We start from the raw sequence: 18498 nt of genomic DNA on the forward strand, positions 1-18498 counted from the left end.
TTCATGGTCTATTCAGCTGTTTTTAAACGGGAATTGAATCAATTAACATAATAGACTCCTAATATAACTCAAACTCAATTATAACACACAAAATTTGTATTTCCAGTTATAAAAAAGATTCTCAATCTAAAAACACCCAAAATATATAACAATATTCAGAGAAATTATATAATTACATTGAATACAGTTAAATACATAAAAATACATTGAATAGATGAAGTATAGCAGGTCATCTTTAGTGCAAAAACATATAAGTACATACTGCAGATACATTTGAATACATATATACATTTGAATACATAAATTATATTAATTAAAAAAAATATATGAATACATTCATGAAAATATAGCGAGACAGTGAATACAATGAAATACATGGAATACAGCGGGATACATTGGAATACAATGAAAAACGAAGATAATAAATACAATGGAATACATAGAATACAACGAGATATATTGAAATACAATTAAAATAAAAGGTAACAGACTCTTCAAGTTGCTCAGCCCCAAACTCCATCGTCTTTGTTCAAGAACAATCATAATGTCGTCTCGTCAAGAAGGCCGCAATCTGACTTGAAACTCTCAAAATTTGGCGCAAAAAATGAAAGAAATTCCTTATTTTCAATAGCAGATTGTCTCCTTTTGTTAGTAATTGCGAATTTGGTAGATGGAGAAAAGCACCAATGAAGGTGGTGAGAGGCAAGAGTTGCAGTGACCATGTCCAAATTTCATTGCAAAACAACGACCATTAGAATGGGGTGGATCTTTCTCTCTAGGGCTTGATTTTGACATTGATTTAGAGCCCCAACCCACTGACAATGAAAATTTCGCGAGACAATGAAGATGAATCAGTGGAGAATAGTGGTTGTATTCATGGAGAAAGACCGGTGTTGAGAGAGAGAGGGGTGAAGAAAAATCTGAAAGAATAAAAGAGAAAAATAATATATAGAATATTTTATGGCTTAAGAGTAGGAGGTAACTATAAATAGATATTTGGCTATAAAATCAAAAGGTAGCTATGAAATATAATATTTTAAAAGAATATTTATTTGAAATAAATAAGATATCAACCTTTGCTACATGAGGTAAAAATTTCTTTATGAGAGTCGCAACTAAATTGTAGGATCCAAGCCCAAATAAATCGGAAAAGGTCCATCCGGCCCAAGTAGTCCTAAAATTGCATTTGAAAGAAAGAAGGAGTGCACAAATCCTGACCCTCCTCTAGACTTAATCTGAATCGTCAAATATTTAATCTTAACGGTGGAATCACTTCAGCTCATCGAAAGCACAATCCGCACCTAATACGCAAAGCTGCACTCGATACCGTAGATCATCTTCCAATCAACGACTCAGTTTCAGTTTCGCTTTTCACACGGATCACCATTATTATCCGTCGATTAACAACCAAATCCCCCCAAAATTTAGCGGCTACGATTTTCGCCCCGCCACAATTTCAAACCCCCACGAAATTCATTGCGCCCAAATCCACCAAAGATAAATACCTACCACCCTTCACCTCTAATCAGATCAAATCCAAAACCTTAGAAACTTTTTTTATCTTCAAATTTCTGTGTGAAAATGTCTGGTCGTGGAAAGGGAGGCAAGGGATTGGGCAAAGGAGGAGCGAAGAGGCACAGGAAGGTGCTTAGGGATAACATCCAGGGTATCACAAAGCCCGCAATTCGCCGATTGGCTCGTAGGGGAGGCGTGAAGCGTATTTCTGGTCTGATATATGAGGAGACACGTGGCGTGCTGAAGATCTTTCTAGAGAACGTGATTCGTGATGCTGTTACCTACACTGAGCACGCCAGGAGAAAGACTGTTACTGCTATGGATGTTGTGTATGCACTCAAGAGGCAGGGTAGGACTCTCTACGGTTTTGGTGGTTAAGGAATTTGTGTTTGTGTTTTTGACTTTTGTTTGTTCTGCAAAAGTCTTGCGGTCAAGAAATTAAATGAAGTATTATTAAAATAGTTGGTGTAATTAGGGTCCTTTATTAGAATTTGTAGTAGTTGTTTTTGTAAGAAAAGCATTCTGGAATTTGCTCAATTTAATGACAGAAGGATTCAAGTTTCAACTATCTCTTACTCTTACCTTTTGTGTGGATTCAATATGATGATTCTCAAACATATACTAATTGTTCCAAAGATATATACATCTGAAACCCCAATTAGTTGAGTTAATTATGTGAATTCTCTATACTCAGTTCGCAATAGAGACCCCATCTAGTTGATTTAATTATGTCAATTCTCTATATTCATTATTTTTTTCTGGGCTGTTGTTACTATTTTGTTTTTATGTAGTTCTTTGTTATAATTGTTATGTTCCTCTTTACTGAACCAAGATTTTTGGAAATAGTTTTTCTACCTTCATAAGGTATGAGTAAGAATTGCATACATACTATCCTTCTCAAACTCTTCCCAAACTCTATTTGCGAGAATATGCTGGGTATGTTTGTTGTCTAATAATTTTTTTCAATTGTGGTGTATTTCTTAGTGGGAATGGGAGTTTACTCTTCCGCAAAGGATGAGTTGTGTAGTATCTCTCTGTTTGGGTATAAATTGTTGATGGTTCATGATTTCCTCTAATTTAAATTGATGTTTTAGTTCCCCATGTCTATGGAGGGTTTTGCAGTACAAACTCCATTATTGTTTTCCAACCTAATGTACTTCAATTAGTTCAGCAATTAAACACATGTTGCCTGCAATGCTCTTCTGTGACCAAAATACTCATTTCGAAAATAAAGATCATATTTTCTTTCAACACAACTCTTAAAGACCAAGTAGGAGCCTGAGATGGGAAGATCAAATAATATTGACATTAGGCCTTGTCAAATTTCCAAGACTGACATAATACAAAGACCTTAGTATCCTAACACAAGGCCGTATCACTCACAGCGAATGAAATGTTTGATTTATTATAGTATTGGGTGTGTAAGTATTTCTTTGGAGTCACCATGTGATGCTTCCAAATGCACACACAAGTATACGTAATCGTACAAGTAATAAAATAATAAGTCGAGTGTCGAACCTATAAAGACTTGTGTTAATTATCCACTAATTTCACCAAAATTGTTATTCAATCAAGTCAATCAGAGTTTAAAATGTGATTATACTAAGCAACAGATGTAACAAGTAACTAATTAATCAAGCAGAAAATAGTTGTTGGGTATTCAGTAGAGATGAATATTCCAAGGTTGTAATCGATTCACCAATCCTAATGCATTCCAATTAACAAAATAATTGATCTCGTAGTATTCTCCCGAATTACTACTCGCTTATTCAAAATAGATTAATGCTTATATTCCTATGAAATCAATCTATTAAGAGCACATTAAGATTACAACATTCAATTGAGCATGGTGACTAGGTATATTCCTATACTAACCACAAATCCGCCATCCCCCGGAGTTAAGATCATGCCCTCTTCAATTCTTGTCTAATCTAGACGTAGCTTTCCCAAGCATAGCATAGATAGTAAATAAAACTTAACTGTTGGCCAGACAATTAATCAATTAATCATAAAATTGAAAAAAAAAAAATCATATATTAGCAAATTATAATCAAGGTTAAGTCAACTTCAAACAACAATATTCATGGCAAAATCACAACCCCAAAACTTATGGGTTTTAGCCACTCATGGTAAAATCAAAACAATTTCACAAGTGTTGAATAGTTGAAAAGAGTAAGAAAGATGAAGAAAACTAAGAATTCTTGCTCCTGAGTGTTCCGTGTGTGTATTTTCCTCTCAAAGTGGCGTCTCTCCCTCCAAAATAGGTTTAGATTTGCTTTTATACGAGTTGGGGGTATCTTGGGTTGAAATAACCTTGTCCGGGTCGAGGCAAGACACTTTTCCGTCACCAGCGCCCAGGGTAGCGTGGGGCGCTGTCCTTTGCGCTGGGAAATTTTATGCTTCTGACTTCTGCGCCACAGGTAGCGGCACGCTAGCCTGGGCGCTACACTGTGGCCACTTTCCATTTCGTTCCCTTTTTGCTTCAAATCGTGCACCTTCGTCCCACATTGCATCCGGATGATTCCTACACATAAAGATACCACGAATTAGCACAAATAATTACATTACACATCCAAAATCTACGAAACATGGGTAAAATGCGAGGCAATATGCATATAAATATATAATATTTTAAAGCCGAATATCAACATCCTACATTAAACTCTTACTCGCCCTAGAGTAATGGAACTATAAACTACACCCCAACAACGTACATCTCAATTAGGGAGGAGCAACTTAATTTTTCAATCATACACTCAACCCTTGACTAGTCAATACCAGCTATCAAGCATGAACATACGAAATTTACATTATTCCCGTTTTAAATATGCCCAAGTATACACAATTTAATTCAACCAATTAAAAACAACCTATCTACAACCACCATACCTCAATAGGCGAGTCGTTACCACCAATCACCCTCAACTTGCGCACTCACTCAACAAGAGAAGTTCACAACACTATCAATTTGTCATGAGATCATGTGCCCTCACCAACAAACAAAAAAGTGAACATAGAAGTAGTCCACACATTCAAATATGACTTTGAACATAAATTAAGGACATCACACAGTCGAACAAAAGTCGCTTACTTTCACAATGAATTCATGTGCATCCCGTGGTGGTACCATAAGCTTGCCCGTAGTGTACATCTCTATTAATCTAAGCTAGCCAAGTCTAGGATCAATTAAGACTTTATGGGTTGTAATGTAGGTTAAGGAACGGGTATGATACATTTAGGAATAGTGACTAACCCTCCTAAGAACTTTAATACACTACACTCAGGAATCGAACACGTATTCTTCTCAATCAACTCACTCGCCACAAACCATACACAACATAGCCTTTTCTTCAATTAAGCACTTATACATCCCCACTAGCACGAATTAATAAGATTAAGAGGTGTGTGTTTTTCTTCTTTTTGACTATCAACATTATTTGTTTTTATTTTTTTTCTTGCAATTTTCTTTTCTCTTTTGTTTTTTTCCCTACACACACTCCATAAATTAAGGTCATCGGCTAGTGATATTTTTCACAACTTCAGTGCATATTATGGGCCCTTTCATGATTCCACTCGAAAGCTACTTCCCAACTTTCTCACCTTACTTCTTTTAGCGCCTAAATGCCTTCAGAGGTATAGGTTCAACAAGCTCAAAGTAAGAACACAATAGAGCCACGACTTGTAATGTGGGTGCTAAGGGAAATGTCTATAGGCTCAAAGGGTCTAGCAACGAGAAAATTTTAATTGTAAGTGACAAGCTAGCACATCTATGATCAAGCAAAGAAATTCCTACGTTATCTCTTAGACCAACACAACTTAATAATTTTGCTTTGATTAACACACGGGGAAAGTTCTAAACTACACAAGATAGCACAGAATATCACAAATCCTCACATAAACATTGCACATGACTCAATCAAGACGGTTCTATTAAACTCTCAAGTAAAGCAAGCACATATAGTTGAGAAATTTAAGCAATAATGAACTAGGTGACATATAAGTCAAACAACTGAGAAAAAGCGTCAGAGAGTAGGCTATATATATATATATATACATACATACATACATATATACATACATATACAAGAAGACAGAACGCATGCCATAGCCTAATGTGCCAGCAACAAACATGTCAACATGTATCTTAGAGCAACTCAGTTTTATTACATGTATCTTAGAGCAACTCAGTTTTATTCCTATCCTACTCCTAAAAAAAGTAAACCAAAGTACCCGGTTCAAGCTACACCCTTGGAAAAGAACTGGCGCCCAAAGAAAAATCAAGGGATACTACCTAACTATCTTAAAAAAAAAAACAAAAAAAATCTTTTTGGTGTTTTTAATCGGACCTTAATCATAAGAAAACTATCCAAGAGATCCATCATCGGGAAAAGTTCGAGCTTTTTTTTGATTTTTTTTCCTATTTTCATTTTTTTAAAAAACTAGACTATGTCTACTACGAGTTCTAAAAGAAAAACTTATAAAAAAAATAGTTTTATACAATTACATGACGAAAATAGTTCCCTCTACCCCACACTTATATTATGCATAGTCCCCGACGCATATAAGAATTCAAGACAAAGTAAGGTTGAAAGAAGAACTCCCTGCTAGTTGGACCCATGGGGGTCATACTCAGATTATTCATCCTCAGAACGCCCACCAGTCGAAGCTCCAGGTTGTCATGCCCCGAACTTGGGGGGGCAAGACCAACACCCGATGTCTTACCTATCTTTGTGTACCAACTTGCGACTAAGGGATTCTGAGCATAAAATGTCATACTTTGGCCATGGTCCAGATTGCAATACAATTGCGAATACTGACTAAATCTTAATATAAAGCTGGGCCGACAAGGCCGTCATAACTACTACAGCTGACAAACCAACAAAATGTACATAAAAGGCCTACAAGCCCAACATACTACATTAACTGACATGATATGTCAACAAGCCTCTATTGATGGATATACTATGATCGGAACAAGACCCCGACCTACTCATAACATATATACATATATACAAATATGAAGGTTATGGAGCTTACTGATCAAGCTGAACTCGAGCAACATCTAATGAGGAGATCTACGCGTATGTTCGTCTGAACCTGTACGAATGAAATGCAGCGCCCCCAGAAAAGGGACGTCAATACGAAATAATGTACCGAATATGTAAGGCAATATACTAAAAACTGAAACTGAATTGATAATATAATAACTGAAAGCAACCGGAAGTCAAAGATAATCTGATGATGTTCTTACCTGCTGATACTGACTCAACTCTCTCAATATAGTAAGTAAAATAGCTGTCCAGCCTTATAAGGCTCGGTATATATATATATATATATATATATATATATATATATATATATATATATATATATATATATATTTCTCTACCGTAGTAGGCTCACTCATAGGCGCTCGACCAACTAGGCTCGCTCATAGGCGCTCGACCAACTAGGCTCGCTCATAGGCGCTCGACCATAGTAGGCTTGGTATATAACTTACCATCTGATCAGAGATTGCCCAATAGGGGCATGCCCATCGATTATAGCTTGATGGTAATAAAAATACTATATATATAGATTCTCTGCTCTCCTGACCAGAAAAAGGAAATATTCAATTGAATATGAAGTCCCGATACAGATAATATTGTAACTTACAAGACTAAGAAAATATATGTAAATTCCGGGATATGAATTTTTCTTTATGTCTCGTTATCAAACTTGTATAATTACGAGATCATGCAAAATGAAATAAGGGCTTAGCCTTAACATACTTGGAGTAGGGAAAAATCCGTATGACATTCTTGGAAAAGGTTGCACCGTACTCGTTTAGAACTACAAAATTTTATGTTGTTACGGCTCTAACAATTCTCGTTTGAATTGTGAATGTTGCAAGAAATTTTGTTGGAAAGCCTGCTAGAATGATGTAGCGTCTGTTTGAAAATGTTGAATTAGGAGAATGGTTTGAAATGGTATATAGCGTCTGTTTGATACCAAAATGTTGCAAGACATTTTGTTGCAAAAGAGAATGTTGATAGCTTAAATTGGTTAGGCACCTTTGTATTTATTTTCAGTTGAAACAATTTGTAAAGATGACTATCATAGTCATCTTTCCACGTTTTTGAGGGCTAATACATAGTCCATGTGTCATTCTTATTCAATTGCCCAAAATAAGAGTCATTAGATCCCTTTCCATATGCTGCCACGTGGGAGGCTTTGTCCTTATCCAAAGTTTTTAATTAATCCACCTCTAGTTAATAATTAACTAGGTAATGTTCCATTACCCAATAATTAACTAATTATCCACATAATTGAAAATTATTTCCATTTACTTAAAATACTACTCACTTTTCACATACCTTATACACCTTACTATCATGGTCATGTGGTACCTCATATGACACTAGTCCATAAATACCGAGTATGTTAGCTCGGGCCATATTTTATCCCAACATAAAAAACTTGGACGAAATTCATTTTCTTTGACTTGCTTCCCCTCCCACCTTCACAAATTTACTTATCACTTGTTTGAAGTAGCGTAGTACTTGTAACCTCAAAGTAATCTCATTTCCGAGCTTGCGTCGATTAACTTTACGACGAAACCTTAATGTTCGAAAATGCGGGATGTAACATCTCATTTCTGAGCTTTCATCAATTCACTTACGGCATACTTTCATGTACGAAAACATGGGGTGTAACATCATTCCCCCCTTTGGAACATTCGTCCTCGAATGTTGACTGATGCACTTATCATTTTCATAACTTATGTCTTTCGAATACTTTAGTACTCTCCTTGCCATCTAGGAAACCGTTTTGTGAATAATTCCAAAGTCTAGGGTATTCCCCCCTTTAATCCTCTTTCTCATACAACGACTTGTGATCGAATTTCTTCCAATATCGTAACTATTGCTACCTTCTATCATGCGGCCTCTACTATACTAACCTTGTAAGTTTGCCTATGCGACTCTACTACCCTTTTTCCTCCAGCTTTTAGCCAATCTCTAGGCCTTATTCTGTAAACATATACAAGGCTTAATGTGATACCTCTATGGGCATCTATAGGTGTACCGAAGTTCTTCACTCGATACTTTGTAAAACTTACGAATATGGCTATATTTTATTTCATAGACCTGGTTATCCATTCGTATGACTTTACTGCATCTATGTAGGTCATACTATACCATAATTCTTGTTTCGATTTATCGTTACTAAGGTCTGCAACCAACTCCAGGTTACTCTCGTTGTTTATCCTTAAGACTGATGGTCTAATTTCATCTCATACTGTTGAACTTCCATCCATCTATTGTTGATTCACCTTAATGTCGATTCATCATCTACCACTGATAACTTGATCTCTTATGTAACAATATCGCTAGGGATCGTGTCTCATCGGGGACATCCGGAATAATTTTGATTGATCCACCTAGGGGTGATACTATACTTCCGTAACCGTACTTTATAGCATTCCAATGCGACTAAACTTTGTTGATACCCAATTTTTCCTTATATATTTTAATACATATATATACTTTCAAAATAGCACATATGCAGTTATAAGCATGCACAAACATTTTTATTATTTTTAAAAAGCTCCAAATCAATTTATTTCTTCTCTTTTATTTATAAAATACCCAATAATTATCCTCCAAATTACTTTTGTGATGATTTAGTCATCTAAATTCTTTATTTATGCCAACATAGTGTTTAAATATTTTTAGTGTATTTTTTGTAATTATATTTATATTTTTAGGCTAAATTGCACATCTTTGCAATAATAGCCCATACTAATGCATAATTATATTATTGATGCATAAAATGGTCTTTTATATTTTCAAAATATTAATAACTTCTTAAAATCATTTTAGTACCCGAAAATACTTTTTGGAACTTATTTATTATTTTTATAAATTATGTAGTTATTAAAAGTGGCTATTTAAAATCTGGCCTATTTTTATTTAAATTTTAGCCCTATTTCAAACCAATACCAGCCCAATTTTAATTTAAATTTACCCAGCCCAAACCCTAATACCTGATCCGGTCCCAAAACCCTTTCAATCTCGGCTGTTGATCATAGAGATCAACGGCCACAAACAGCTCTTACCTAAAATAAACCAAACAACCCCCCAAACCCTCTCATTTCCTCACCGTCCGCCGCCCTGAAATCCCTCTCCTCTCTCAGATGCTCTCAAACCTAACCCTAATCGTCACTCATCTATGGCTATCTTGGTGGCTTCTCACCACTCCCCAAGCCTCTAATGGCCTCCCTCACGTTGGTATTGCCATCTCCAGTGTCCTCAAGGGACCTGGGTTAGTTTACTTGCATCTATGGCCCTTTTTCGCATATTTCAAGTTGTCCTGGTTTGATTCTGAGTGAGATATTCCTATATCTATGGGTTTCTAGGTTTGATTCTTCATCTCTGTGATTGTTCTTCTCGAAGCCCTAATTTCTTTCTTCTAAGCCTCTTAGATCTGAAATGATTTGGACCTATTTCATATGAGTTTTACAAGAATCTTTTGGTTTATTACAAGAATCGTATGATTATCGAACGATTTTTTCTTTTTTTCTCTAAACTAGGGTTTCCGGAAATTTCTTTTCCAAAATGTTTGATGATTCTTGAGTGTTTGATATTCTGTTTCTTATGTGTTTTGATTGATTTTGTAAGTTTGCTATAACCTTAACTCGTTTGTACTAAAAACCCTAATTTTTGACATTCTTTGTTTGGTTTCTGAGTACTGGTGTACTGACTGTGTTCTTGCCTTGGTTCTTATGATTTCTCTTTAGCCATTTGAATGTCTCGTGGTTTTCTTATCCTAATATGCCTCTACTGAATTTCTTAGTTCAATCTTTCACTGATTCTATATGTTTGTGTTCATCTTGACTATTCATGTTAAGACCTATATATTTCTCCTTGAATCAATGTCGTTTTCTTGATTTAACAATTTGTTTCGTTAAAATTATGTGTCGAATCCCGACTATTCATTTCTTTCCTTATTTTATCTGCTAAACTTGTTGACTCTTTACGTGATTTTCTCTTTGATTGGACCCTTGATTATTCTGAAGTCCTTATTTCCTTGTTTGATTTGAACACCTTTCCTTAACGAAACTTTTGATTCTTACCTCTCTACTCAGTTTAATTGAACTGCTTGCCTTAATTAATTTTTCCTTCCCTTATTTGTTATTTTGCTGATTCTTACTGATTGTTTCCTTAATTGAAACCCATGTGCATTCACCCCTAATTACCTACTCTGTACTCGATATACTTCCTTAAGTATCTGTCCTACTTTTACCATTGATTATCCCTTGATTAAAGGAAAGACTTACTGATTTTACATGTGATTGATTCCCTGAATTTCTCTAATTGCTAATTAATTGATCCCTTACCTTATTTTGCTTAGCTTTTGATTACTATATAAACTCCCTCCTATTCTCACTTCTAATAACGAACATTAGTTCACAAAAAACACACTTACACTCTAAATCTCTCTTTTCTTCTCTGCTACTTGTGATATTCACTGGTCTAGCCGGCTGAAAGCCAAGGCTAGATATTGGAAGTACATCTGCTTTATATTCTGCACTCTTTTCTTCAACTGGTATGTCTCTAGTTAAATTTTGAAATCTAAACCCTATGTGTTTCATTCCTGCACTAGTTCATCAACTATGAATTCAACTTGTATTCCAGCTTACTTCTTTGCCTAGCATGTCTAAACTCTGTCCTGTTCAATATATGATTAGCATATCTACACTTCACCTAGTTATTTGATACTTACCAGTATGTTTATGAATATTTGTTCAACCCCCTAATTATGTGATCATGTTGGCTATTTGATGTATGTTTAATCCTGTTCAAGACATGTCAGGCTTTCTGTATTACAACTATGATCTATGTCTAACTATTTACTGTCCATGACTAGCCTGCTAAGTCTCTAAGACCGTAAGTGTTTTATGTAGTTTGTTGACTATATGCTTTCTCTATACCCTATCCATGTACCCCCAATGTGACTCTCATGTGCCCCAATCCCTTTATCCCCATGTGAGATCTGTTTGTTGAGTGTTTCTGAATCTGGATATTTTTTATGACCAATTGATTGTCTGCTGTCTTCAAAAAATTTTTGGTACTATTCTCAAACTGTCTTTTACCACCAAACTTTTTCCTGTTTCAGAAAACCTTTTCACTCCTAAAGTCATCTCTGTACTATTTTCAAAACCTTTTCAAAGCTGTCAAGCACTCTCACTTTACTCTTAGAATACTAGGTTCTGCCCCTTTGACATGTGTACTCCCTTAAGATCCTTGAGATCTCTCTGAACTCTGGCATGTCAGAGCTGTACTTTCCACACTGCACCTAAATCGGTTATTATTTGAGAAAAGGTCTAGGTGTGAGCACTGCTTGGGATCCTTGAGATCCTTAGAGAACTCTGACATACCTAGACACGAATTTGGCTATAGAACTTTGGGCATTTGAGGCTATTGGAGGCTTGGAAGTCATTTGGGCCTACTTCAGGCTCCCTATAGATTAATTTTCTATTTATGCAAATTTGTCATTTGATTCATTGGTCTGTAATAATTAATGTAAACGGGGTGATTAGTGAAAAAGGGAGGGTAGTTATGTATATTGGGCAAATTGGGTAGATACCATGCCTATAGGGTCCATGTTGATTCAAATGTGTTTGTTATGTTTGGTTTACTTCCACACAATTAGAAACCATACCTATAGGATCTAAAATGGCTTTAATAATCGAGATCATGCCTATAGGGTTGAAATCAACTCTATAGAAATCATGCCTATAGGGGTTTCACTTTGGTTAAATGAATACTGTTTGTTTTACCTTGCTTAATTAGTAATCATGCCTATAAGACTTAAACAGTTCAGTTAGAAAAGTCAGTTCAATTCACGCTTGTTCATTCTGAATCGGTTTAATTAATTAATCTTCTTTAATAAGTTTCAAAACACCGCCTTAAATTAATACTGCTAGAAAGCATGCGTATAGGATCCCAAGTTGTCCGTTTAAAATGGCTTACTATTTTCTGCATTCCTAATATTATATAGATATCATGTTCTTAGGATATCACTATTATGCGCTTAGGCAAGCCTATAGGGCTATTACAATCCTGCAACTATAAAACTGCACTTTGTTATTAGTAACTGCTGACATTCAGCAAGTTTGAAAAATCAGTAGGCAAGCTGAATAGGTCTTTGACACTTTGGCCCTAGTTAATGTCGCGCCCCCTTTTTCTCGCGAAATCGGGTTTATGACACTTGGGAGGACAACTCGTTCCCTTTTGGGAATTGGGTTTGAAGTGAAGAGTCGCCACCTAATAATTTGAGTGCATTAGGACACTAGGGAAAGTTTAATTTGAACAACCAGAGATTGGGTAAGGGCTTGAAATTATCTTAAGGGGAAGGTGTTAGGCACCCCTCAAGATCCACTAGTGTGGTTCCCAGCCAAGCTATTATTGTGATTTTAAGTACGAACAACACATAGGCAAATAAAGGCTTCAAATAAGAGGGGGTTTTTCACGTAATAATCAAAAGTAAGAAAAAGGAACTAAAAGAGTTGATTTTCTTAAAAGAAATGTTTTTTTTAAAAAGATTTAAGAGAAACGAAGAAAACAAAGGAAGGGGGGGGGGTCCTAGGTTCATTAATAATATGGATCACCCTACACAACATCCGGTAATCACTCCTCAACGAGGGGGGCTACACGAGATGTTATCACGTGGTCATCATATCCATATCTACCATTTCTCACCCCGTTGAGGTATTAAAGCGCAAAATGGTCTCGTTTACTTATTGCATGCTATTACCCGCCCCAAACCTATCAGTCCCGGAGGCATTTAGGACTACTAATCCTAAAAGGGAGGTATGTTGGGCTTATTTGTAGTTTCAAAAGGTAAAAATACTAAGGCGACAAATAAAACATATATGGCAGGTATGGGGAAGCATATAAACAAATGAAAAAGGCTCAAACAGACCTCCTTTTAGCAGAGAAAAAACAAGTAGTTAGCATGACTTACACATATTGTTTAGGGTCTGATTAAACTTAAAGGATCGAGGCAGACTGTTTTATTACATAGCTCAGATAAGAAGCCCGAATCAGGCCTGCCTGCTGGTTGTAGCTAATAAAATCTGATTCAGTTTATAAATTTAGCCCTAAGGCTTGACTAGGTGTTGGACGAGGATCCTATAGGCATGATATCTACGGATTTCAGAAACAATGAAATAAACTGAGTACATGCTGATTTAAGAAAAGTCATCAGTTATTAAAGAAAAGCAAGTTTTAGCAAGAGATCACAAGTCATTTGTGACTGGTTTTAAACTTATAAGCAAATGAAGCAGTTCAGATTCGATTAAAGCTCCTATAGGCATGCTTTCTATGTGTTGTCGATTTTGGACACTTTTATAGACATAGCAAGAGTGCAGAAATCCTATAGGCATGACATATAAATGCTGTACTTCGTTTAAGCCTATGAACATGATATCTAGATGCAGTTAGTTATTTAAGCCCTATGAACAGGTTTGCCTAGTGATAGATGCATATGCAGGATTTGGATTTCCAGTTAACTATGAGCATGGTATCTATATGAGAGATGCAGAAATTTAACTATAGGCAGGATATCCATATGAATGCAGAATTTCAGAAAACTATAGGCAGGATATCTATATGGGTGCAGAATTCCTTATAGGCATAGTATCTACATATGAAAGTGTAGAATTCCTATAGGCAGCATATCTATGCGATATGCAGAGATCAGAAATTCCCTATAAGCAGGATATCTTCCCCTTTTACATAGATAGTTATTCCCCCCTTTTTTTCCACTAGCCATCCCCAATAGTTTATTACAAAATTATTATAGCCCAGAAAAGTAAAGTAATAAAAAATACATCGGAAATTAAAAAGTATAACCAAGGAGAGCCTGATTCAGACTTCCTGTCTGAAGTATGAAGTAAACCAACTCCAAAAAAACATATATCAAAGCCTTTCTCCCATTTGGATGTGTCAAAGTTCCCTAAGAGCCTCGAAAAGGACTCCGGGCAATGCTCACACCAAAATGCAATGTTAGATTAGGACAAGTGCAGTGTAGAAGGGCCAACCCTCAAGTGTCCAAGTTCAAAGGGAACTCAAGGTCCCAAGGCAAGGCTCACAAGAGGGGGGCAGAACTTAGAGACTAGGAGAGAGTGCAAGTGCAAAATTCTGAAAGGGGAAAAAGAGAAGGGAAACAGTACACATAGGGATATAGGGAATGGGGGATTACGAGAGCACAAGAAGAGCAGGCTAATGGGCATACCCAACAATGGGATATGCTGGCACAACCTCCAGCCTATTTAGAGGTTAAGACCCCATTGGTCCAAAGCTCAGTTCATGGACAACAACTCTTATTGCCATGCCCTAAGCCACCATTTACAAACACATAGGGGTAATAGGACAGGGAGCAAAGATTCACAACAGAAACAGGCAGTAGAATATAGGCATACTAAGCTAAATGTCGAACTCTACGAAAAACAAAGTAGACATGGATACAAAGACTGTAAGTAAACACATTGAGGTGATGTTGAAACTTAAATCAGGACATACCAGTTTCAAAAAAATAAGTAGAAAAAGCAGTAGTCTTGTAAAAGCCAAAGTGCAAACATGAAGACAGAATACTATAAGTGTGAGTTCAGAAGAGATTGTGAAATTGTGAAGTCTGAAGTCTGTGTTTGTGAAAAGGGTCGTGCCTTTTATAGTGTAGAAAGCAGGCAGAAATAAGCTAAGAATATAGTTTGAAAATTGATTGTCAATCAATTATACAAGGCTTTCCTTAATTAAGGGATTCAGATTCAAAACGAGTAAAACCATTTAAGGAAAGGAATCGAATAAACACTTTGTGTAAAACATGCAATTGAGGGCAAATACATAAAGGTTATTTAAGGACAGGGTTTTGGACAGTATACGGTTTGTGCAAATAAGGTAAGGGAGTTAATTAACAGCCAGTAAATAACAAGGTCTGAGATTTGATATGAATGAACCAAGTCAGAAGAGATGAAGAAGGGTTTTACTTAAGTCGAGTAACAGAGGAAATCAGTAAAAGATGGAAAGAAATCAATCAAGCTATATTCAGAAGGAAGTTTGCACTAATTGCAAATTTGAAAACCATTTAGGGGAAAATTCATCATATACAAGGAGCATGCGAGCATGAAAGAAGACTGTCGTGTAAATCAGTAGAAAAAAATCCAGTGTAGAAGAGTTTAGCAAAAAGTTCAGCATTGTATGCAAACAAAGATGTCCAAACTTAGTTCAGAGTCTCAAAGTTAATCTGAAAGAGTTAAGGGTTCTAAAATAAAACCCTAGTTCAATCAAACCTCAGTAGAACCCCAAATTCTAGGGTTTCCACCTTGAATCAAGTACTAAGATAAGGAGGCAAGTAGTCGAATCGAAACATGTTTAGAGGTTTCAGAAGAGAACTGAAACTTATAACATGCTTCTTCCAGCTACAGAATCATGAATAGCATGTAAATACAGTAGAGGGGTTCAAGGCAAACAGAGTAAAGAAACTAATTCGAAACATGATGAGAAAAGACTGATAAGAACAGTAGAAGAAAGCATGCTTAAGAAGATCCTTTTAAGAGAAACTTAAACAAAGTTCAATAGAAGAAAAATAGTAAGAACACTTAAGAACACGGTAGAAGAATACAATAGGCGAAACATACCAGAACATAGTAGAAGAAAATAGCGGGACATAGTAGAAAAGCATACAAGAACATAGTATAGAAAGCACAGTAGAAGAACATACATGGTAGAAGAAAAACATAGAACACAGTAGAGCACACACACATAAAAGAAAAGGGAAAGAAAGTCAGAGAAACACTTAAGCATTTTCAGAAAACCCTAAATCGTAAAAGAAAGACTTTGAAAAGTAATTTTCGAAAGAAAAGTTAGGGAGATCATTTGAAAACTCAAAGAGAGCATAGATACACAACGAATCTAAAGAGATCGGAGAAAACCTCGAAGGGTTAGGGTTTCAGAAGAACCCTAGAAATGAGAAAGGCTTTGAAAAGGTCACCGATCTGAGTCGGAAAGGTCGGAACCAGGCTCAAAACACCATGGTACGCCGGAGCAAGGCCGATGATGACTCTGGAACCTTGAATCGGCAGAGGTCTGGGTGCAAACCTTCAAGGCCTGGCCTCGAATCTTTAGGTATCAGGTGTGTAAGAGCAAGGGGAGGTGAGTATAGGGCCCTCACAACTTGGGAAGCCATGATTTCCGGTAGGATTCGAGGTGGAAGATGATGAGAGGCGGCTAGGATTAGGGGAGGTTCGAGAGAGTTTAAGAGGAGAGAGGGGTTTCAGAGGCGGCAGGTGAATGAAAATGATTTTAGGGTTGGGGTGTTTGTGAATTAAAAAAGGAAAGGTAGAATTGTGGCCGTTGATCATTTTGATCAACAACCTAGATAAAAAGAGGAGCTGGGAAGGTTGGATAAACAGGTCAGGGGTCGGGTAATTTAAAAATTGCAATTGGGTTTAATTGGGGGGCTGATTTGGGCTACAATTGAAATGAAATAGGGCAAGTATTTAAATAGCCACTTTCCCCTTTTCCTTTTATAAAAAAATAGTAAATGATTTTTGGAAATAAATTAAAGGTACCAAACTAATTAATAATGTATAAATGTTAAATAAGAATACTGGAATCAATTTTGTAATTATAAACTCAATTAAATCTTACAATAGGCTGAAATTGCAATTGTATGCAATTTAGCTTTAAAAATACTAAATAAATTTGTAAAAATGTGTAAAAAATTACCTTAACTATATTTTGGTATAAATATGAGAATAAAATAAGTTAATCACCAAATTTATAATTTGAGAAATAATTATTGTTTTTTGTACTGCTAAAATAGGGCAATAAATTGATTTAAAAATCTTTAAAAAATTAGGACAAATACTAAACACATTTGGACACACTTATATATACATACATATGCTATTTTGAAAGTATTTTGCATTTATAAAAAAATATACAGGGAAAAATTGGGTATCAACAGTTAATACTGTATAATCGTTGCTCACCTAGATATCATGTTTTAAGGTTTTCTCTTAAAAACTTGAAATTGTTGTTTGAGACGTGCACTTACTTGTTATGTTTGTGGAGATAAATGTGAGCCTTTAATCGTTCCCTCTTTAAATGCAGTCCTAATTATTTTTGATTGACGCCTAGACTTTTATCTTTTATATACCTTAGGATGGTCTAGAACTACCTAAATTAGAGGTCCTAAATACCTCCAAGGCCACAAGGAAGGGACGAGTAATGTATGCGTAGGGTATCTTTCAAGGTTGCTAGAACGCTTTAGGCTATGACCAATGGGAGGGGATTGAGTAGTAAGGAATATGATGACTACACGCTAATATAACGTGTATCCCCTCGTTGAGGAGTGTTTACTGGGCATTGTGTGAGTGTGATCCTATAGGCTAACCAACCTAGGACCCCTCTTTCCCAACTTCCGTTGTTTAAATAAATTTACTTTTCTTTATATATGTGCAACTTGTTCAAACCTTTTCCCCTGTTCCATTACTTGAATCATATATGTGCTTAGAATGCCTTTACTTGCAAGTACATGTTAAAACGGTTTATCTGTTTAAATGACTAATTCACATAGTTTAAGTTCGGTCGGGACCCACCGTTGTGGACCGCAAGGGGTGCCTAACACCTTCCCCTCAAGGTTATTTCGAGCCCTCACCCTAATCTCTGGTAATGCAAACTAGTCTAAGAGTTAACCGCTTTAGGTGCCCTAGCACACCATAATTCATTAGGTGGCGACTCTTCAAATACCCTATTCCCAAAAAGAATGAGTTATTTTCCCCCTATGAATGTCGAAACTCGGACCCCGCGAGGGAAAAAGGGGGCGCGACAACATGGCGACTCTGCTGGGGATATTTTTAGGCTCTTACCATAACGTACTTATCTTTTGTGAATTAGTCCAAGCATGCTCTATCCCACATACCCTTTCCCCTTA

At 36.1% G+C, this 18498-nt stretch overlaps 1 protein-coding gene across 1 annotated transcript; it reads left to right on the forward strand.

Moving 5' to 3' along the window:
• Positions 1-1504: 1504 nt before the first annotated feature.
• On the forward strand, positions 1505-2083 carry LOC104226805 (histone H4). Its single transcript, XM_009778883.1, has one exon. It carries the CDS (start codon positions 1582-1584, stop codon positions 1891-1893), a length of 312 nt encoding a protein of 103 aa, XP_009777185.1. The 5' UTR covers positions 1505-1581; the 3' UTR covers positions 1894-2083.
• The last annotated feature ends 16415 nt before the right edge of the window (positions 2084-18498 follow it).

The sequence above is a fragment of the Nicotiana sylvestris genome, chromosome 6, assembly GCF_000393655.2.
Source record: "Nicotiana sylvestris chromosome 6, ASM39365v2, whole genome shotgun sequence".
Taxonomy (NCBI): domain Eukaryota; kingdom Viridiplantae; phylum Streptophyta; class Magnoliopsida; order Solanales; family Solanaceae; genus Nicotiana; species Nicotiana sylvestris.